Raw genomic sequence first — 18320 nt, forward strand, 5'->3', positions numbered from 1 at the left:
CTTCTGCCAGGAATTCTCCATGGGTATTGGTTGATGGGTAGATTGGTGAGAGGATAGGGCTGTGTATTTAGCTCTACCCTGCAAGGAGGGCAAATCTGAACCAACCTGATTCCATGCCCTAGACACCATCCATACAGGAATTGAGTAAATAGTGAGTCAAACTGATTAAGGCACAGATTTATTTAAGAAAAATTTTAAGCAAAGCACTCTTGAGTTCAAGGCCCGAATGTTACTTAGAATCAGGATTCAGTTTGAAGATCAAGGTTGTGATTAAAATCTTTTGTCTTGAGACAAATCCTATAGTATGTTTTTTAAAATTGGCTTTTCTAAAGACTTCATTGGAATTCATTCCCTCTCTTGCTCCCAGTCATGTTGGATTCCACCTGTTTTATGCGCTTACTCGTTCAAGAGACGTGGGAAGCCCACACACCAACCCACATTCATCCATCCAGATTTCCAGGTTTAGGTCCTGGTCAAAATCACACAGAAATCATGACAATGATGGTGGACAATTCTGTTTCTAAAAAGTGACCTTGGCACACTTTCCCAGAAAGGCCTCCTACACCAGTTTTAAATGCGGAGTTGCCCGTGTCCTTCCACTTCAGGGACTTCAACCACAAAAGAGCTTCTGTGTCCTCAGGAGTTGGAGGTGCACCAAGCAACATCAGGCAGGCCAGGAAGTAGCAGATGCTAATCTCACTCCTGCATTGCCTCACTCCATGGCTGGGGAAAACACCCAGCCCGGTTACCTTTTTGACTTTCAATCCACAATGTTGAAAAGGATTGTACCTATGTCTGCGCAAACTGGATCGATTGAGGTTTTTAAAAAAAAAAAAAAAACCTTAAAGACAATATTTATATTCAAATGTCAAACATTATGTGAGCAGATTTAGTGTTCTTTCCTACCCAGGAATAACATTCCACACTGTAATAAATGTATCCATGTTCCTATCAGCACATTATTCAGGGACAAAAGGGGGTGGAACAGGCAGAGCGGGTGGGAACTCTGATATTTCTTTTGGAGAAATTCTATTAATTGAATGTGTGTTTTTTGTAACATAACTATGGTTATTTACCAAACGCAAGGGCAGCTGTCTTCCTCCTGCGGCTTGAGGGTGCTGTGAATCAGTGCACATGCCCCTAGTCTGGGCAGAGGCAGCTTAAATAACTTTCTTTGTTTCTGCGTTATGATCATACGTGATAGTGGGGTTGTCGTGACATATCTGTACAGAGCATAATTTGATGGATTTCATTCCCCAGGACCTCTTCTCCCCTCCCCTCTTCTGATCTCCTGATCCCTTTCCTCAGTCCTACTAGTCTTCCTTCTATTCTTGTGAAAGCCCTTAAAATTTTTTTTTCCCTGTCTCTAGCTTCCACATAGGATACAACCCTTGACTTTCTGAGTCTGGCTTATAGCATTCAACACCATGGTCTCCAATTCCATCCATTTTCTTTGCTGATGACATCATTTCACTTTTCTTTATGGCCCAATAAAATTCCATTGTGTCTCCGTGACACATCTTCTTTTTCCAGTCATCTGTTAATGGATACCTAGGCTGGGTCCCTATCTTGGTTTTTGTGAATTGTGCTGCTATACCCAGGGGTATGCACTTTAGTTCCTTTAGAAAAATACTGAGTTTTACAGAAGGTCATATGGTAGATCCATCCCTAGTCTCTTGAAGGAACCTCAATACTGATTTCCATAGTGGTTGTACTAATTTGCAATCCCACCAACAGGGTGTAAGTGTATGTTTCCCCCGCAGCCTCACCACCATCATTATTACTTGTACTCTTGATAGTTGCCAATCTAACTGGAGCAAGATGCAATCTCAGTGTAATTTTGATTTGCATTTCCCTGATTGCTAAAGATGCTGAACATTTTTCATATATTCATTGGCTATTAAATGACTATTTTAATGGATGCCTTAATGTCCATCAGTTGGGCAACATTCAGTGGCATTTGTTGAGCCCAGTGCACAGTAAAGACCCATAGAATTGATGGTAAACAGTTAAATTCTTTTAACCCAATTTGTCCCATCATCTCTATAAAAACATAAATTGAACAATAAATGTTAACTGTGAAATAATTAATATGTTCACATAATTGAAAACTTGGGACTCCATAGGTTAATAGAAAAGGTAGTTCTTACCCTAAATCAACAATTTTTCATGTGCAGCTACAAATCACCTAGACTGCCAGGGATCTATAAATCCTTTGCATTGTGAGTGAAATGTCGAACGTGTATGCATTTGGGAGGGGAGAGAAGAGGAGTTATAGTTCTCAGGTTCCCAAGAAGAATATGAAAAAATTAATAACCACTTCTCTAAAATGATAAACAGAGCATACATATCTGAGACAGCCCAAAGCATTTGCAACACAACAAATGAGCAAGATCAAAGCATTTCAAGTGGAAATACATCCTCAGGTACACAAAGTGAAGGAGCAAACGATTTCTGCAGGGGTTTTGCAGAAGGCAGGTCCTAGAAAGGAAGGACCTGGAACAGAGTGACAAATTCAGGACCTACAGACCCCGGCAGGACATTCATCCACTGGAGGCTGTTAGGGTCCTTGCTGGGGAGAATGCGAGGTGCAGGGTCTCTGGTAACCTCTCTCGTGTGCATTTTACTGCAGAGATTCCCATCACCTATTTGTTGTCCTGCCGAAGGTAGGCATAGCCTTTCTAGCTCTCCTGAGTTTTTGTAATTGAAACCAGAAAGTTGGACATTTCATATGAATGCTTTTGATTTTTTAATCTTAAAATTAATTCAAAATTAAGTAAGCAAAGAGACTGTATTCCTAATGGCTCAGAGGTTTCCATCCCAGACCCCTGTGTGGGGCTGAGGTTTGCATGACTGCTGGGCCCTGTTTGGAGGAGATCATCAGCTTGTGGCTCAGAAGGCTGGAAGCAGAGAGAAGACCCCCTCGAAGGGTCTGTAGAGGCACCTGTGCTGCTGACCCAGCAGCTCTGCTGGGGTAGCCTGGTGATGGTGACCAGAACAGCAGAGCCCTGCTGGGGGAGGTGGTTTCTTTCTGGAGCCAGAGCAGTCCTCTGGGGGTCTTAGGAGACTGTCAACAAAGGACCTTTCTGTACCTGAGGATACACGTCTACTTGAAATGCTTTGACCTTGCTCATTTGTTGGGGAAGGATGCCTTAACAGGTAGGACTCCCAGCCAGAGGAGCCCCGCGGGACACTGAGGCAGGTCTTCAGTGACTGAGGGACTCTACAGGAAGATAGTCACAGAAGGGAGGCAGATGTGACCAGAGAGCACCCAGGGGCCATCGGAGAAGACTTGTCAAGACCTCCACGTGGCTGGCAAAGGAACTGTGGGGAGACTGCCCAGGAGGCGGGGTGGGGGGGGCTCTCCCTTCTTTCTCACCCATTGCTTGTCAACAGAGGGCAGGACAGGGACTTTCGGACCTTCTTCCCCTTTGTCTTCCTCCTGGGGAAGCAATAATATTAGCGCGTTACTGCACCAGCTTATTCTGGGTGCTAAAGGAAGGTCTTTGCCTTGGAAGTGTTTCTCATTGAAGACCCAGAAACCCCAGGGCAATGGGAGTAGTCCATGGGAGGATCGTGGGAGCCATAGGTAGAGGGGCCAAAAGGCAATGCTATGATTAGGACCTTAGATGGGCCCCTAAAGGCCCATGAACTGAAGACCTGGTTCCCACCTTGGTACTATTTAGAGGTGGCAGAAACTTTAAGAGGTGAGACCTCTAGCAGGAGGTTCTTGAGTCACTGCAAACATGCCTTTGAGGAGGTAGTGGGGATGGAGCTCCCTTTTCCCTCTGTTTTGCTTACTAACCACAAGATGAGTTTTGCTCTGCCATGAGTCCCCTCTGTGATGTACTGCCACAGGTCCAAAGCAATGGGGTCAACCAATTGTTTGACCAAAACCTCTAAAACTGAGATGAAATAAGGTGTAAATCTTTGTAAGCTGATCATCTCAGGTCATGAAAAGCTGCCTAATATAGGCAACCAGAGGGGCCAAAGGGTAGGGATCTGCCCCAGCCCAACACAGGGACGTCTGGAGTTGAGAGCAGTCAAGAAAGTCTGCATGATCCTGCACTGCACGTGGGTCACACTGAAGACCCGACTGTTTTGGTGATAGATTGAGCCTATCTTACTCAGTAGCAAAGAGCAAAGTTAGGGCCAAAGGAAGATGTCCAAGTTCTGAATTAAGATTTGAGATTTTCCTAAGAGAGAATGAGAAATGGTTGGCGTGTAGGCTTTGGGGTCACGTGCTCTGAGGTGGGAGGTGAATGGAAACCCACGAAGAGGAGTGAGGCTGTGTTTGCCACCCCTCTAGTAAAGGCACCAAGAGGAAAGAAAAAGAAGGAAGGAGAGAGAGAGAGGGAAAGAGAGAGAGAGAGAGAGAGTACCTCAAGGCCTTTGCGGGCTGTGATTCTGTTAATAGCAACATGTGAAGATCAATCATACCTGTATGATGGGAACGGTGAGAAAGAAAGAGGAATAGGAGAAGAACGAGGAAAGAAGAAGGGACGAGAGGAAGACATTCCAAGTTCAACAAGGGCATGGTATATACGCTGTCACCTGTAATCGTGCCTCACCCTGACAAACAGGAAATGACATAATAACAAAATAATTCTTCCTACGGGGGATGGAAAGAACACATGGCACTCTCTTCACAACAGCCGCTGAGCGGCCTCCGGATGAGGGCGATGGAGGCAGCTGGTGGGGTGCACTGGCTGTCAACTTGGACTGGGAGTAAAGGGGTTGCACTAGATGTTTGGTAGGACAAACACTTGACTTCATCCCTTCCCATGTTTCCTCCTGGCGGAGTCCTCTGTGGACAGGTGGGCAGGAGGACACTGCATACCTACAACATGACCTAGGAGAGAGTCCAGGGAATTCTCAGATAAAGGTCATTTTTCCCCTCTCTCTCTCCCAACATAAAAGTATAGAAAGTTGTTAAAAAGTGAAAACAGCCTAAACTCATGACTCATGCCTGTTATCCCAGTGGCTTGGGAGGCTGAAGCAGGAGGATCACAAGTTCAAGGCCAACCTCAGGAACCTAGTGAGGCCCTATCTAGCAACTCAGGGAGACCCTGTCTCTGAATAAGATTTTTTTTTTTTTTTTTTTTTTTTTACAAAAGGGCTGCAGATGTGGCTCAGCACTCTTGGGTTTAATCCCCAATACCAAAATAAATAAATAAATAAATAAATAAATAAATAAATAAATAAATAAAATAAAGTAAAATTTAAAAAATAAAATTAAAACATAACAGCATAAATACAATAAACCCTGAATGAGCCCATCACTAACGGATAACATTAAAAAATGGTGGCGTGTTTCTTCACTCTCTTTTAAAACGGTGTCTAGGATCCCATATGTAGAGTTTAGGGCTTTGTATTTTTCTTATAATGTTGTAATATAAAGATTCCCATGTTGGGGCTGGGGCTGTAGCTCAGTGGTAGAGCACTTGACTCACACAGGTTAGATCCTCAGCACCACATAAAAATAAATAAAGATATTGTGTCCATCTACAATTAAAAAAAAATAATTTAAAAAAATCCCCATGTTGTAACCAATTATAGGTAGACATTACCTTAATAACCACATATAATATTTCACTATATAGAATAACATTCTATCATATGTACCATAATTTAATTCACCGTTTTCTTTTTTTAGACATTAGATTCTAGTTATTATAAGTAAAACTGCAAAGAATCTTTACATAAAGCTCTTCTGTAGTTCCAAAATTTTCTTTTCTAAAATTCTTTCCGTGGAATAGTTTTGCCAGAGTACAATTACATGTCCAAGGCTATGGGCATTTTAGGACTTTCCCAAGTGGCCTCGTGGGTTTATATTCCCACCCACGTGGGGAGACTGCCAGATCTGCAGAAGGTAGGGTCCCAGGGCGCCACACAGGCAGACTGCTCCAATTGGAGAGCCTCAGATTGCCCTCCTAGGAGGAGGCCCAGGGAAAAGAGACTCGCTGAGGAAGACCCTGGGGCAGACCTTAGACTGGCTTCCAGCTCCACATCAGAAACCTGCCTCCGATACCCGCCTGCAGACCTTGAGCCGGGTCCTTATTCTCGCGCTGCAATGGGCATCGGGCATCACTGGGGGGCTGCCTTCTCACTGTGGCCTTCAGGGCTTCTCCCGTGAAATTGCCAGGAGCTCACCTGCACCTTTGCACGGTTTGCCCCTTCGCTGACCTAAGGGCTGTTCCCACCTCCCCGAGGACTTAGGAGTGTGCAGCCCGGGCTTGGGCGCCTCCACGACTGGCTGTCGCGTTGGGACTCTGCCCATCCTCAGCTCAGAGCCAGGCACCAGTAAGTAGGTGCTCAATGGATGTTTGTTGAATGGGTTCAAAGCCACAACTGGGGTGCGGGATAAAGCTAAAAGGAGTCTGGCCGGGTTCTGAGCGATCTTTGAGCGATTCGGTTCGCAGACGCGTGAAGAGGTGTTTTCCCAGGCGCGCGGCTGGTGGTGTGTGGATGGGGGTCGTCCAGGGGGCATTTTTCCTGGCTGTGGCGGCTTCTTCCGTGCTGATCCCAAACTCCCACACTAGGAAGATTTTCCCGTCTATCTCTGGATTCTGCAGGCTTTCTGCCAGCCCTGAGCCTACCCGGTGCGACCCAGAGCGCTTCCCCGCGCACCGCCGCGGCGTTGGGCTGGGGCGCAGGGTGCAGAAAGCTGGGCTGGGCGGGGGCTGGTGGGGGGGCTGGGCTGGGGTCGCCCGCGGATCCCTGACTCTGAGGGGCGGAGCTCGCTGGACGCCCTCGGGCTCGGGAGGCCCCGCCCGCCCCGCCGCGCTGGCCCTACTGGGAGCCACCCCCCGGCTCGCCAGTCCGGGACCCGGCACTCGGTCCAAGCGCGGACTCGGCTGACGTCCAGCTCTCTGGCGCCTCAGACCCGGGTAAGTCAGGGGTTCCTGCCTCCCGGCACTTCTCTCCGTGCGCAGATGTCTTAGTGGGGACCCCACCGGGGCTCCCTGGGCTGCCTCTCAGTCCCGGGACGCACAGCTCCTGCCCCAGGCCAGGCGTCCGGATCTCGGCAGTGGGAGATTCAATGCCCGGGTCAGCCTCTCACTCCCTTCCTTTCTCTCCGCCTGTCTTCACTTACTTATAAAACAAAGGCATAGGGAAACATGTCACCACCGTAGGGCGACAAACATTTTTTCCATAATTATAAAGTTATAGGCATTCTTGTAGAAAATTTGGAAAATACCTAAAAGCATCAAAAGAAAATTAAAACCACCCACCATCCCAATCCTCACTTTGTTTCAAAGAGAGACCTCCAGCTCAGCAATACTTGAATACATAGCGGCCTCAAAGGAAGAAGCTTTTTAATTTACTTTATCTATTTACTTATTGGACTGGGAAGGTTCTCTCAGGGGAAAAGGCATGGAGCACAGAGAGCACGACTGATATGTGCCGACCTTGATGGTTGTGATGGGGACAACTGAGAATTTTTAGAAGAAAGCTGACCAAAGAGCCCCAGGTATGTAGGTGCCTGATGCATTAACATGATCCATGGCCCTCGCTGCATGCGAGTTGAGAGCTCACTTGAGTCCACATGTAGATTAAGAGCTCCCAACTACAGGGAAGACCCTGTAGGTAACTGTAGCTGTCATTTATGGTTAGGGTGAGGGGAACTTTGCAGAGCTCACATGCGGTGGTGTGATGAGTAAGTTTCTAGGCAGCTGTGACTCCGGTTCAAAGCCTTCTTCCTGCCTTCTCCCCTGTCCATTAGAGCAGCCAAGGTCTGTCTGAGAAAGGCCTTTGTGTGTCCCCAGATGACAGTCTTAAGATCAGAGGTGTGACTTGCCTAAGACAGGTGCTCAGAAAGGGAATCCTTTTAAAAATAAGGTGCACTTTGAAGATCTCGGAGGGACTCGATGATTTACTTTAAGTTTCTGAGGATGAGACAGTTCCTGCACAGTTTGGGTCATTGTGGTAGTTGAAAGGAACCCTTATGCATTCATGCATGCCTGCATTTGATGAATGTTTATTGCACCCCCACCATATGCTAGTCTCTGTTCCAGTCACTGGGGAGAAAATGAGGAACAATGCCTGCAAAGATCCGTGTCCTCAAAAGCTTATATTTTGATGAGAAAGACAAACATCAAACAACAGACACAATAATTAAGAAAACTATCTTTATATAGCAGGTGATAAATACTACAGAAAAAAGAAAAGGAAAGTAGGGTAAGTGTTACTGGGGTGGGGATGAAAATTGTATTCTACCATTACCAATTTCTAACTGCCTCAACCTTCTTTAGGAATAAGGTGGATTGCAGATATATATGTGACTATATGGATAATATAAATTTTAATATGCAAAATAAATAATAATATGAAGAAATAAATATTATAAATTTTAATATTATACATTTTCACATGCATTGTGAGATGTTTTCTTGTGACTACCCTATGGTCTATTTCCAGAGTATACTGTACTTTACAAATTATCCACCCTCTCATTCCCACTGTAGTGGTATTGAATCTACTTTGCATTCCCATTTAACTCAGCAAACCCTTATTGAAATATTCTGGGTGCTGGGGTGGGGGTCATAGGTGAACAAGATAGTCTGACCTCAGGCTCCCAGAAGGAAATGCCCAAACACATCTATAAATTATTCCAATACAAGTTAGAATATGATCAGTGTTGTGGGAAAACTAGACTCTATGAGGGGCCAAAGCAGGGTGGGGAGTCTAAATGGGGTTCACTCATAGTTTGACTTAGAAGCGGGCTTTCCAAGGACAAGCAGAATTCTAACAAGCAGATTAGAATTTTGGCAGGCAAAAGGAAGAGGTGGTGGAATTTTTTTATGTTGCACAAAACCTGCCATATGTAATCAGGTTAGATTTTATTATTCCCACTTTTCAAATGAGGAAGGTGGGGCTCCCTGGATTTATTTATTTAACTGAACATAAGATTTCTGTCTGTCCTCCTTATAAGTGATTTTAGCTGTCATCCATTCTCTGCCTAGAGTGCTTACTCTCTTCCCATATGGAGGCTGCCTGGGTCCCTCTCATTGGTGCCCTGGCTGAACTTCCTGGGCGTTCCTTATTTTCCATTCCTCAAACTCCAAGCTCCCTGTCTATCACCCAGGAATAGGTCTCGAAGGCTCCTGGTAATAGAGAGAGACTCAAGGGCCACAGCCCATGCCCAACCAGGTGGTGGCAGAAAACACCTTTCTCATCCATGTGGACACTGATTTCTGTGACATTGATTGTGTGATTCTGTGCCTCTGCATGGTTCACTCCTAATCCTTTGAGAGACCCTGGCCGCCCTAGAGACCCTATGACTCCAGGGAGAAGGGAAGGTTGGAACACAAAGACACCAGTCACTGTCTGGAAGACCCCGGTGGCCCTGGGTATCTTCTTTCCTACGAGGAGATAAGTTCAGCATGTTTCTAGAATTCAGACATAAGGTTGTGATAAAGACAAAACAATGAACAGTTGCTTCCAAGAAAAGTGGACTCCAAATTCTTGACTCAGATAAGATCATATTCACACAAACAAATTAGGCTTATCCATAATTGCATTTTACCCTCATTCTGCTTCCTCAGTCCAAGGCCAAATTGTTAAGGCGAGATTGCAGTAAATCACCGAGTCAATTTTAAAGCAGGAGATGGAAACTTTATTCACCAGTCAGTGGTACGAATCCGCCAGCTGGTGGGCCAAGGGGTAGACTGCAAGTCTATACCCTTCAACCCCCTCCTGGGGTTTGAGTACACCTTTTATAGTCCAAACCCATATTAAAGCATAAGTTGCTGTTGCTATAAATCAAAACCATAAGCAAATGTCATGAGATCTAAAATCATAAGCAGAAAAGGGAGTGGGCCACAACGTCCCTAGTTGTGTATAAGTTAAAGAATTTGTACTTTAATTCTTTACTAATATCTAGACCATCAATCTCTGACAGGGTACCTTGTCCAAGAAAAACGGGAACCAAAGAAAGAACATTTTTACATTGTGTAAGAATTATCATTTTGTGTTGCCAAACATGCTAAGAACTGTGGATGGGTACAGAGGTGGGGTTTTCCACGGGAGAAGCATGTCTTACATGACGTGGAGTCTCAGGGCAAAATGGAGTCTGTTTGTTGTTGCCCCTTTAGCCTGGCCCATAGCAAAATGATCTCAAAGCTGGGTCTTTCAGTCTTACTTAAGACTGCTCTTTCGAGGAAACCCTTCAGGAATGCTGTTCCTGTTCTACCTAGGAGGGACTGTGTATTTCACCCAGGACTGAGCAGGGCTGGAAATCGGATCCCTGAGTTCTCTCTGGCTCTGACATCCAGGCCTCCCCTGCCTGCCCACAGAATCTACAGCTCCTGGAGGAAGGCTGGGAGTCAGCCGTGGAAGCCCCACCCAGGCAGTATGTGCTTAAAAAAGGACAGTTGCCAGTTCTGTTCTGGAAACTTCTAGGCTGTTATCAGTGCTGATAGGCGACCGAGCCAGAGCATGTGGGAGAAATGTGTGCATGTAGGTGATACATGCTGGAAACAGCAAGGCCACACCCCTGCCCCCTTCACCCCCAGTGTCCGCGTGGGCTCCGTTGCAGCTTGTTGGTTCAGTGCAGCTGCTCAGAGCCCTGTGTTCTGAGTGATCTCAAGCACACCGGCAGCTCTGGGCCCATGATTTTAAGAAAAGGAATAATAACAACAAAAGTACACTCTCTTGATTGGAACTGTACCCATGCCTCCAATCTAAGCAGATGCAGAAACTTGTAGAAATTCGCCTCTTTCTGGACCCAACAAGACCCAGTTTGAGAATGTTCAGCACAGGCTGAGCATCCAGCTGGATTTGCATGGAGCTGGACATCCCTGGCTCCTGTTATGACTGCCTCCCACCAGGAAGGGCGGGAAGCCCCTTACTCACTGTGTAAGTTACACAAGCCATGGTTCTCTCTGGGGGCTGGGGCTGGGGTGTGGAGGGGTGGGCATGGGACAACTGCAGGTGACATATTTAGGTATCTGGCTCTGACATCCAGGCCTCCCCTGTCTGCCCATGGGAATCCATGGGAATCCTCATTTGTGAGATCCAATTTCACCTGATAAAGTGGCTGATTTCTCAGTTACTCTGAGCCTAACTAGTCTGTCCCCTTTCTACAAGGTTTTAGGTACTCCTTTTTCTATACAAATAAAATGTGAATCAAGACCCAACATATTAGATTTCACACGTATCTTTGATAAGAGAGATGACCTTGGGCAAGCGCTCTCTCCTCTATGGAGCCCTGCCTTATAAGACTGTTGGATTAGTCGCTCTCCAGATTCATTTGAGTGCAGCAGTCTGATTTGAGGGCCATGGCTTTGACATTATAAGGAGTGTGAACTTGGAGAATCAGACACAAGCTCTCCCTAATGGCAGGCAGATTGACTTCTGTGTCATTTACACCATGCTGACTGTTAGGATGACATTGCCCAGCTCATTTGAAGACACATTACACAAATACCTCAGTGACCCAGCCTGCAGGCTTTGGGGTACAGAGGGTATTTAGCAAAAGCAATGTGATAAATTAAATATAAGAAAGAAAAGATTTATTTTTTTTTTTACTGCAGAGTTTTCATAAAGCTGTGACAGGTTAATAATCACTTAAGTTACCAGTGTGCATTAGGATGGGGGCAGATGGGGGTACAGTGAAGGCCAGAATTTCTCTCAGGAAACTTCAGTTCAGACATCAAAGGTACACAAGAATAAGAAAGATCTGGAAAACAAATGAGATTAAAAAAATTAGGCAGTGAAATCATGTCTTGCATTCTTAGAAGATTCTTCCAGGTACTCTGCAGCACAAAAGACTGAGTGGTCAATTTTCTAAGGTGCCACACCACAGCCCAGGGGCCCTTAATCTTGGCTGCAAACAGGGATCACTCGGAGGGATGTCACTCTGTTTTGTGCTCTTATAACAGAATACCTGAGCCTGAGTAATATATAAAGAATAGAGGTTTGTTTCTTTCAGTTCTGGAAGTGGGAAGTCCAAGGTCAAGGGATTCACATTTGGCAGAGAGCCTTTTTTCTATGCACCCCATGATGGGAGGCAGAAGGGAATGGGGCATGAGAAAGAGAAATAGATATGGGGAGAGAGAGAGTTTAAAACTCATTCTTTTATTAGAAACCTGCCCCCAAGATAAGGCATGAATCAATCACTTCTTAAAGATCCCACCTCTAAGACCATTGTCTTAGGGATTAAGTGTCCAATTCAAGGGACACATTCAAACCGTAGCAGAATTGTTTTAAAAAGTCCCATTGCCTGCCAGGAATTCAGATGGACCTCATTCAAGTCTCTGGAGGTGGGATCCAGGCAGCATTTGGAGTGCCACAGGGGATTCCGGTAGGATACCAAGCATGGTCTCCTGACCAGCACTGACCAACAACATCACCACTGCCCGTGAACGTGTTTGAAATTCTCAGGCCCTGTCCGGGACCTCCTGACACTCTGGAAGCAGAGGAGTCCAGTAATCTGCATTTTAACCCAATCTTCTAAAGCATACTGAAGCTTGAACCTACCACCTTAGAATAAAGCCGAGGTCCAGGAAGTTTCCAAAGCAGATGTTTCTGGTTGCTTCCTCAGGCCCTAGAAAATTCCATCTGGTTTTAAGTAATGAGTCTTCTCAGTAAATCCACCAGTATGAATTAAATACAGAAGTTACTCTTGAGTTAATTTGCTGTGTGGAGTTATTGGTTCTAAACCAATTAACATTTGGACTCTTAATGTTCCCCACCATAGTCTACTCCCATGTGGTCATTAAGCTATAAGAACCCCCTAATAGTAATTGGTAGCAGAATTATTTGCCAATTGTGGTCACTCTGGGTTTTTGGAAATAACAACATATCATCAATTCAATTCAAGGCCTGTTCTTTTCTGGAGTAGGGTTCTATGCAGTCTTATGTGGCTCCAAGTCATTTAAGAAGAAATTGTTGAGCATCAAGTTTGGATCTGTTATCAGACGAGGGATAAATGTCGCCTTTGTGCAAGAATCAGTGACTGGTGTCTCCTAAACCCACACAGCTGTACTACCCCTAATAAGCCTCCGTGCACAAACTCAGAAGCCTAGCAGTCAGGAAGTCACAAGCCATCGTCACTTCTCATTCAAGACCAGTCTCTCCATAAGTAAAGAAGAGAGCCACAGTGGTCAGCCATGGGGAAGCCTAGCATCAAACCCCAAATCCTTGGACTGTAATTTCTTAACAAGGTAGAAAAACAAACAGTCCCATACTGGGGACCACAAAGTGTCACATTTTGTGCCCAATGTAGGGTCATCATGCTGTATCAGTGATCCAGCAGCCCACAGATACCTGTGATGTTTCTTCCTCTTTTACTAAGGGGGAAAGGCACACCTGAGGAACCCATCCAGGATCCTGTGGCCAGGAGGTAGCAGGGCCAGGATCCAAACCTGGGGCTGGAGGGGCCATCCCAAAGCCTCAGCTCTTTCTGCTCCTCTGTGCATGCTCTCGGGTTGTTTGGGGTGGGAGATCATTTCCATTCTTGAAAAGGGAGTTAGCTCATGCTCTGAAGCCAGCTTCTTGGCATCTATTAACTATTTTAAGCGGGTTTGAAGGAATCAGGCCCCCCTCGGGGAAAGGTGTTAAGTTCCGGTGGCTTCCACTCAACAACTTTCCTGGCAGATCTTGTGTTCTGTGTGCCAGGTACCAGGCTAGAGATCTAGCAGGGGACAGGGTGAGGGGTCTAGAGAGCCTGTTTGTGATGAAGTTGGGAAGGAGAGTGCTGAGCTAGCCCCATACATCAGAGGAGGCTTCCGGAAGGAGAGCTGAATTGGAAAGCATGAGAGGGCACCACGAAGGAGTCTCACAGGCCAAGCCTGAGTAGCACAGTTTCAGGAGAGCCAATGTGAGCTGGAGGCACAGAAAGATGAAGGAGGTTTGCAGGATCCACAAGGCACCAGGGGTCAAGGGCATGGTGTCTGGGCACCATGGTGACAGTGGAGCTGAAGAGCAAAGGGAAGCCCCTGGAATTTAAGGCCTCTAGCCACACAAACAAAGAGGCATTCCTCTGAAGATGCAGAGCCCAGGAAGGCCTTCCACCTGGGCACTGAGATGACGAGATTTGCCACGAGGGTGACTCAGATTTGGGGGTTGATAATATGGCCATTCGGCCTACTGAGGCAGGATGCGGTTGGCCCCTGGTGGGTCATTGGAGATTCGGCTAGAAGGGAGACCAGGGTCCAGGTCAGGTGAGTGAACCTGAAGGAGAGGGTGTGATCATCCAGGGAAAGAGCGGACAAAGAAGACCAGTGGACTCTAAGGTACGTCCACATTTCAGGGATGGACGGAGCAAGAGGGTCCTTGAAAAGAGGCAAAACGTCTTCACCTGGTGCTGGCTTCAGTGTTCATTTTTAAATTAGCCAATGTTATGAAAATGGAGCTCTAGGTCTACTCTGCGGACCTAGACCTGGGCTTCTGAGGTTGACAGCCATCCCGGGCATACTGGTGTGCAGCGTCAATGGAAGGCTTACACGGCCATGCTAAGCCTTCCAGTGGAGGACAGTGGGCAGAGAACGGCAGACAGCACAGGTTGCTCCACCAGCCTCTTGGAGAAGGGCCTCAGTGGACTCTGACAGCTTGTTCCAAAGGCTGCCACGGGATGGGGTAGGTGCCATTCAAATGAATGAGGCTGTCCCTAGAGAGATGTCCATGGTGCCGTAGACCACTGTGGTCTGTTTCCTGTGGCTAGAACTGCATACAGAGTAATGTATAGCTCATGTTCCTGGAGGCTGGGAAGGTTCTGGTGCCAGCATGAGCTCAGTATGTGGTGAGGGCCTCGTGCTGCCCCTAAACATGGTGGAGGGCATCCCTTGGTGGGACAGAGAAGCCTGCCAGAGAGGACCCCTCAATCCACAAATGAGTTCTGGGCTCTGCCCTCATGACATCCACTTCCTAAACGTCCTGCCTCTCAACACTGTTGCAGTGGGGAGCAGATTTCCAAAGGAGGGACTTTGGGGGTAACACTTCAAACCTCAGCAGCCACCCATCGCTCGTTGCTCCCTAGAGCGCCATGACAGTAACTCAGTCTGACGAGTCATTCAGTCTCCAGGATCTAGTTGTATGAAATGTGACTTTTTTCAGGCCCATAAGAGGACAAGGGTAAGGATATTTGTCTTTCCTTTGTTTATGGAGTTTGTGGTCACAGAGGGGTCCATCTCTGGGGGGGTGGTGAGCCGAGAAGTGAGTGTTCGCAGGGTGTGTGCAATAGCTGAATTTAAGGCAACGCACACTCACACACAGCAACGTGAGCATGCATAAAAACACAATGGTGAAGGAAAAGAGAGACCTGCTGAGACACGGAACCCAATCCTATTTATGCCAACTAAAATGCACACATATAACACAATCCGGGAATCTACGACAATACGTACTAATGGGACGCAGGCCAGTGGTCACCTGTGTGGGGGATAAGGACATAAAGGGAATTGACTTACCAACTGATCCATCAACAAAGGGAATGGTGCAGACCCAAGGGACACACGCTGTGGCCTGAGGAGCATGTCTGCTCATCTCTGTCACGGAGATTTTAGAGACTCGTGTGCCATGTGTGCACGGGCGTGGGTATGACTGGTGGATCTTTGGTGTCAGGTTGCATCTTTCTTTCAGGAAGTTTGCCTGGGAAGTTCTCGGTCCAGCAGTGGAACCTGGAAGCCCAGATGATCCTGTCTAATTCCACGGTGGTGATGCCCTATCTGACCACGCTGTGGCGGGAGCTAGTTCAACAGGGCATCAACGCGTCCAGCCTGGCCCGCAGGGCTCCCACCCGCGACAACAGCCAGCTGGCCGCGCTCTACATCCTCATGGTGCTGGGCTTCTTCGGCTTCTTCACCCTGGGCATCATGCTGAGCTACATCCGCTCCAAGAAACTGGAGCACTCCCACGACCCGTTCAACGTGTACATCGAGTCGAACTCCTGGCAGGAGAAGGACAAGGCCCTCTTCCAGGCCCGGGTTCTGGAGAGCTGCAGAGCATGTTACGTCGTCGAGAACCAGCTGGCCGTGGAGCAGCCCAACGCACACCTGCCTGGGCTGCCGCCTCCCCGTGAGCCCCACAGCCTCGTTAGCGCGGGACAAGCCGCCACGACAGATTAATCTGAGTTTTCTCATATTCCTTTTTGTCTGGGTGCCATTGGATTTCTTTTGCTCTTTTAGGGGTGCAGGGTGGATTAATGACACTCCTTTTCTAAAATTGAAATAGACCGTCAATTATTCCCCAGAATTCTGGCTGCCTTGTCGAATCCTGCAGAATCCCTGACACGGTGGCCTTCCAGGGGTGTGGGCGGCCTGTCCCACAGGTCCAGGCTGCTGGCAAGGTCACATGACTCCGCCTGGCCTGGAGAAGGGGAGGTGACGCGTGCAGTTTCCAGGTAATTCTTAGAAAGAAAGACATGCCCTCCACTGTCCTTGTCCCCCTTCTCAGCAACTGGGACATGGACAGGTGTTGAGCAGCTTTGTCTGGGACGAACAGGCGACTCTCAGAGGGCGGAAGAAGGGTCTGGGGCCTGGGCCTGGCCCTGAAGCAGGAGCTCCCACCCTCCCGAGCCACCCTCTAATCGGTGTTCATCATCTACTCCCCCTTTAGCCAGGCTGCGGCCAAGGGCGCCATGTTCCCGTGTTTGTCACAGCTCAGTTTCCTTCTGTTCCCGTCACTTTTGGGCTCACGACTGTGGCTCTATCCTCCTACCACCCTCTCATCTCCCACTCCTCTCCTCCACCCATCCGCCCTCCAAGTGCCCCTCCCCAAAACACAGACACGGCACGCAGTGTCACAGATGCAGACACACATTTCCCATGCACATGTCTCAGTCTGGAAGGAAACCCGCTTCCTATAGGACTGAGACAGAGGAGAAAAAAATGCCCCCTTCAGAATATATACCAAGGGGAAGGTGCTCAGTTGGGTGGAGAGGTGTCCCCCACCCCGAGGAGCCCAGTGGGGAGGTGTGGGTGTGGGCACTGCAACACGTGGGCCGAGGTGGCAGGAGCACTGGCCACGAACTGATTTGTTTTGTGGCCTCCCAAAAGATATACTGGTGTGCTACCTCTCCGCCACCTGTGAAGGTGACCTTTGGAAAGGTGAGGTCATTGGAGTGGGTCCTAATCCAATATGACTGGAGTTCTCAGAAGAGGGAAACCTGGATAGACCCAGGGAGAATGCCATGGGGTGACAGAGGCCGAGGTTGGAACCGCGCAGCTAAAGGCCAAGGACCACCAAGGATGGATGGCCTTGACAGAGCTGGGGAGGGACAAGGTAGAACCCCCCCCACAGGTTTCACTGGACGCCCAGCCCCGCCCACACTTCAGTTTCAGTCTTCCAGAGCTTGAGGCAGACCCTGCCTGTCTGTCCTGGGGCCACTTGGTTATTGCAGCCCTGGGCAACTCGGGGTGCACCTGCTAGGCCTCTACTAGTGCCATCTTCCTCAGAAAGTCACAGAGGAAGCGTGTCCTGGAGGTCAGCCTTCTCCAGCTATAGCATGGGGTCCTCTGCCCTGGGACATCCTGAAGTCCCCCTGCCTCAGTTTTCCTGGAGAGTGTGGAACATTTAAGTAAAACATAATTTTAAAAAACCCCCGGATGTAACAAAGGAGAAGCAGCACATCAGCATGAGCCACCATCCTCAGACAAATGTGGCCTGCCTAGTTCCTGTCCTTGTGGCACATAATCAACAGGACTCCCCTGTGAGTGCCTGGGGCACCCCCCACCCCGCCCGGGGCAGAACCCTGGCCTGGGTCAGCCTGAGTTACTGCCGTCCTTGAGATGTGTGAATCTTTGGGTCCCAGAGTCTTTCAAAATCCTGAGTGAAGCCAGGATCCTCCCCAACCCCAAAAGCGCAGGGACGCGACATTTGGCCTGCTGTCCTCTGGGGACTCTGGGCCCCTGGAGCCCAGCTATGGCTGCTGGCAGCTCATGGCCCCTGTGTGAGCCAGACGCTGGTTCAGATGGATTCGTGTTGCCCAGACAGAAGGAATGGAGTTTGGAGAGGGTCCCAGAACACTTGTGACTGGCAGCGTGAGCCCTTGATAGTACAGACGTACAGACTGGCTCCGTGTCACCATTTCACGTCCCCACTGGGATTCCTGGGCCTTTCCAGGCACGGGGAGACCTGGGGGCTTTAGTCCTTCCGCCCTTGAAGGCATCACACCCACTCCCCTGACCACTCACCCCTTATCTCCGTCTCCCTCCTCTCCCCGCTGAGCCTACACAGGGAGGGGGAAAGGTGTGTGTGTGTGGGGGGGGAGGTGAATTGAGCCACATTTCAAATGCTTACATTTTAAATTTGTATTCACATACATCAAGTGCTTGCCTCGTGCCAGGTGCTGTTCTAAGTGATTTTAATGAAATCTC

At 48.1% G+C, this 18320-nt stretch overlaps 1 protein-coding gene across 1 annotated transcript in view; it reads left to right on the forward strand.

Annotated features, from left to right (window-relative positions):
• Nucleotides 1–16070, forward strand: part of Kcne1 (potassium voltage-gated channel subfamily E regulatory subunit 1) — a 40888-nt gene extending 24818 nt beyond the window's left edge. Inside the window, exon 2 of the mRNA XM_076868627.2 lies at nucleotides 15586–16070. Coding sequence (XP_076724742.2) covers nucleotides 15636–16070 — 435 coding nt within the window. The 5' untranslated portion in view covers nucleotides 15586–15635. The remainder of the gene's footprint in view (nucleotides 1–15585) is intronic.
• Nucleotides 16071–18320: the final 2250 nt, after the last annotated feature.

This window comes from Callospermophilus lateralis, chromosome 10 (genome assembly GCF_048772815.1).
Source record: "Callospermophilus lateralis isolate mCalLat2 chromosome 10, mCalLat2.hap1, whole genome shotgun sequence".
Classification (NCBI taxonomy): domain Eukaryota; kingdom Metazoa; phylum Chordata; class Mammalia; order Rodentia; family Sciuridae; genus Callospermophilus; species Callospermophilus lateralis.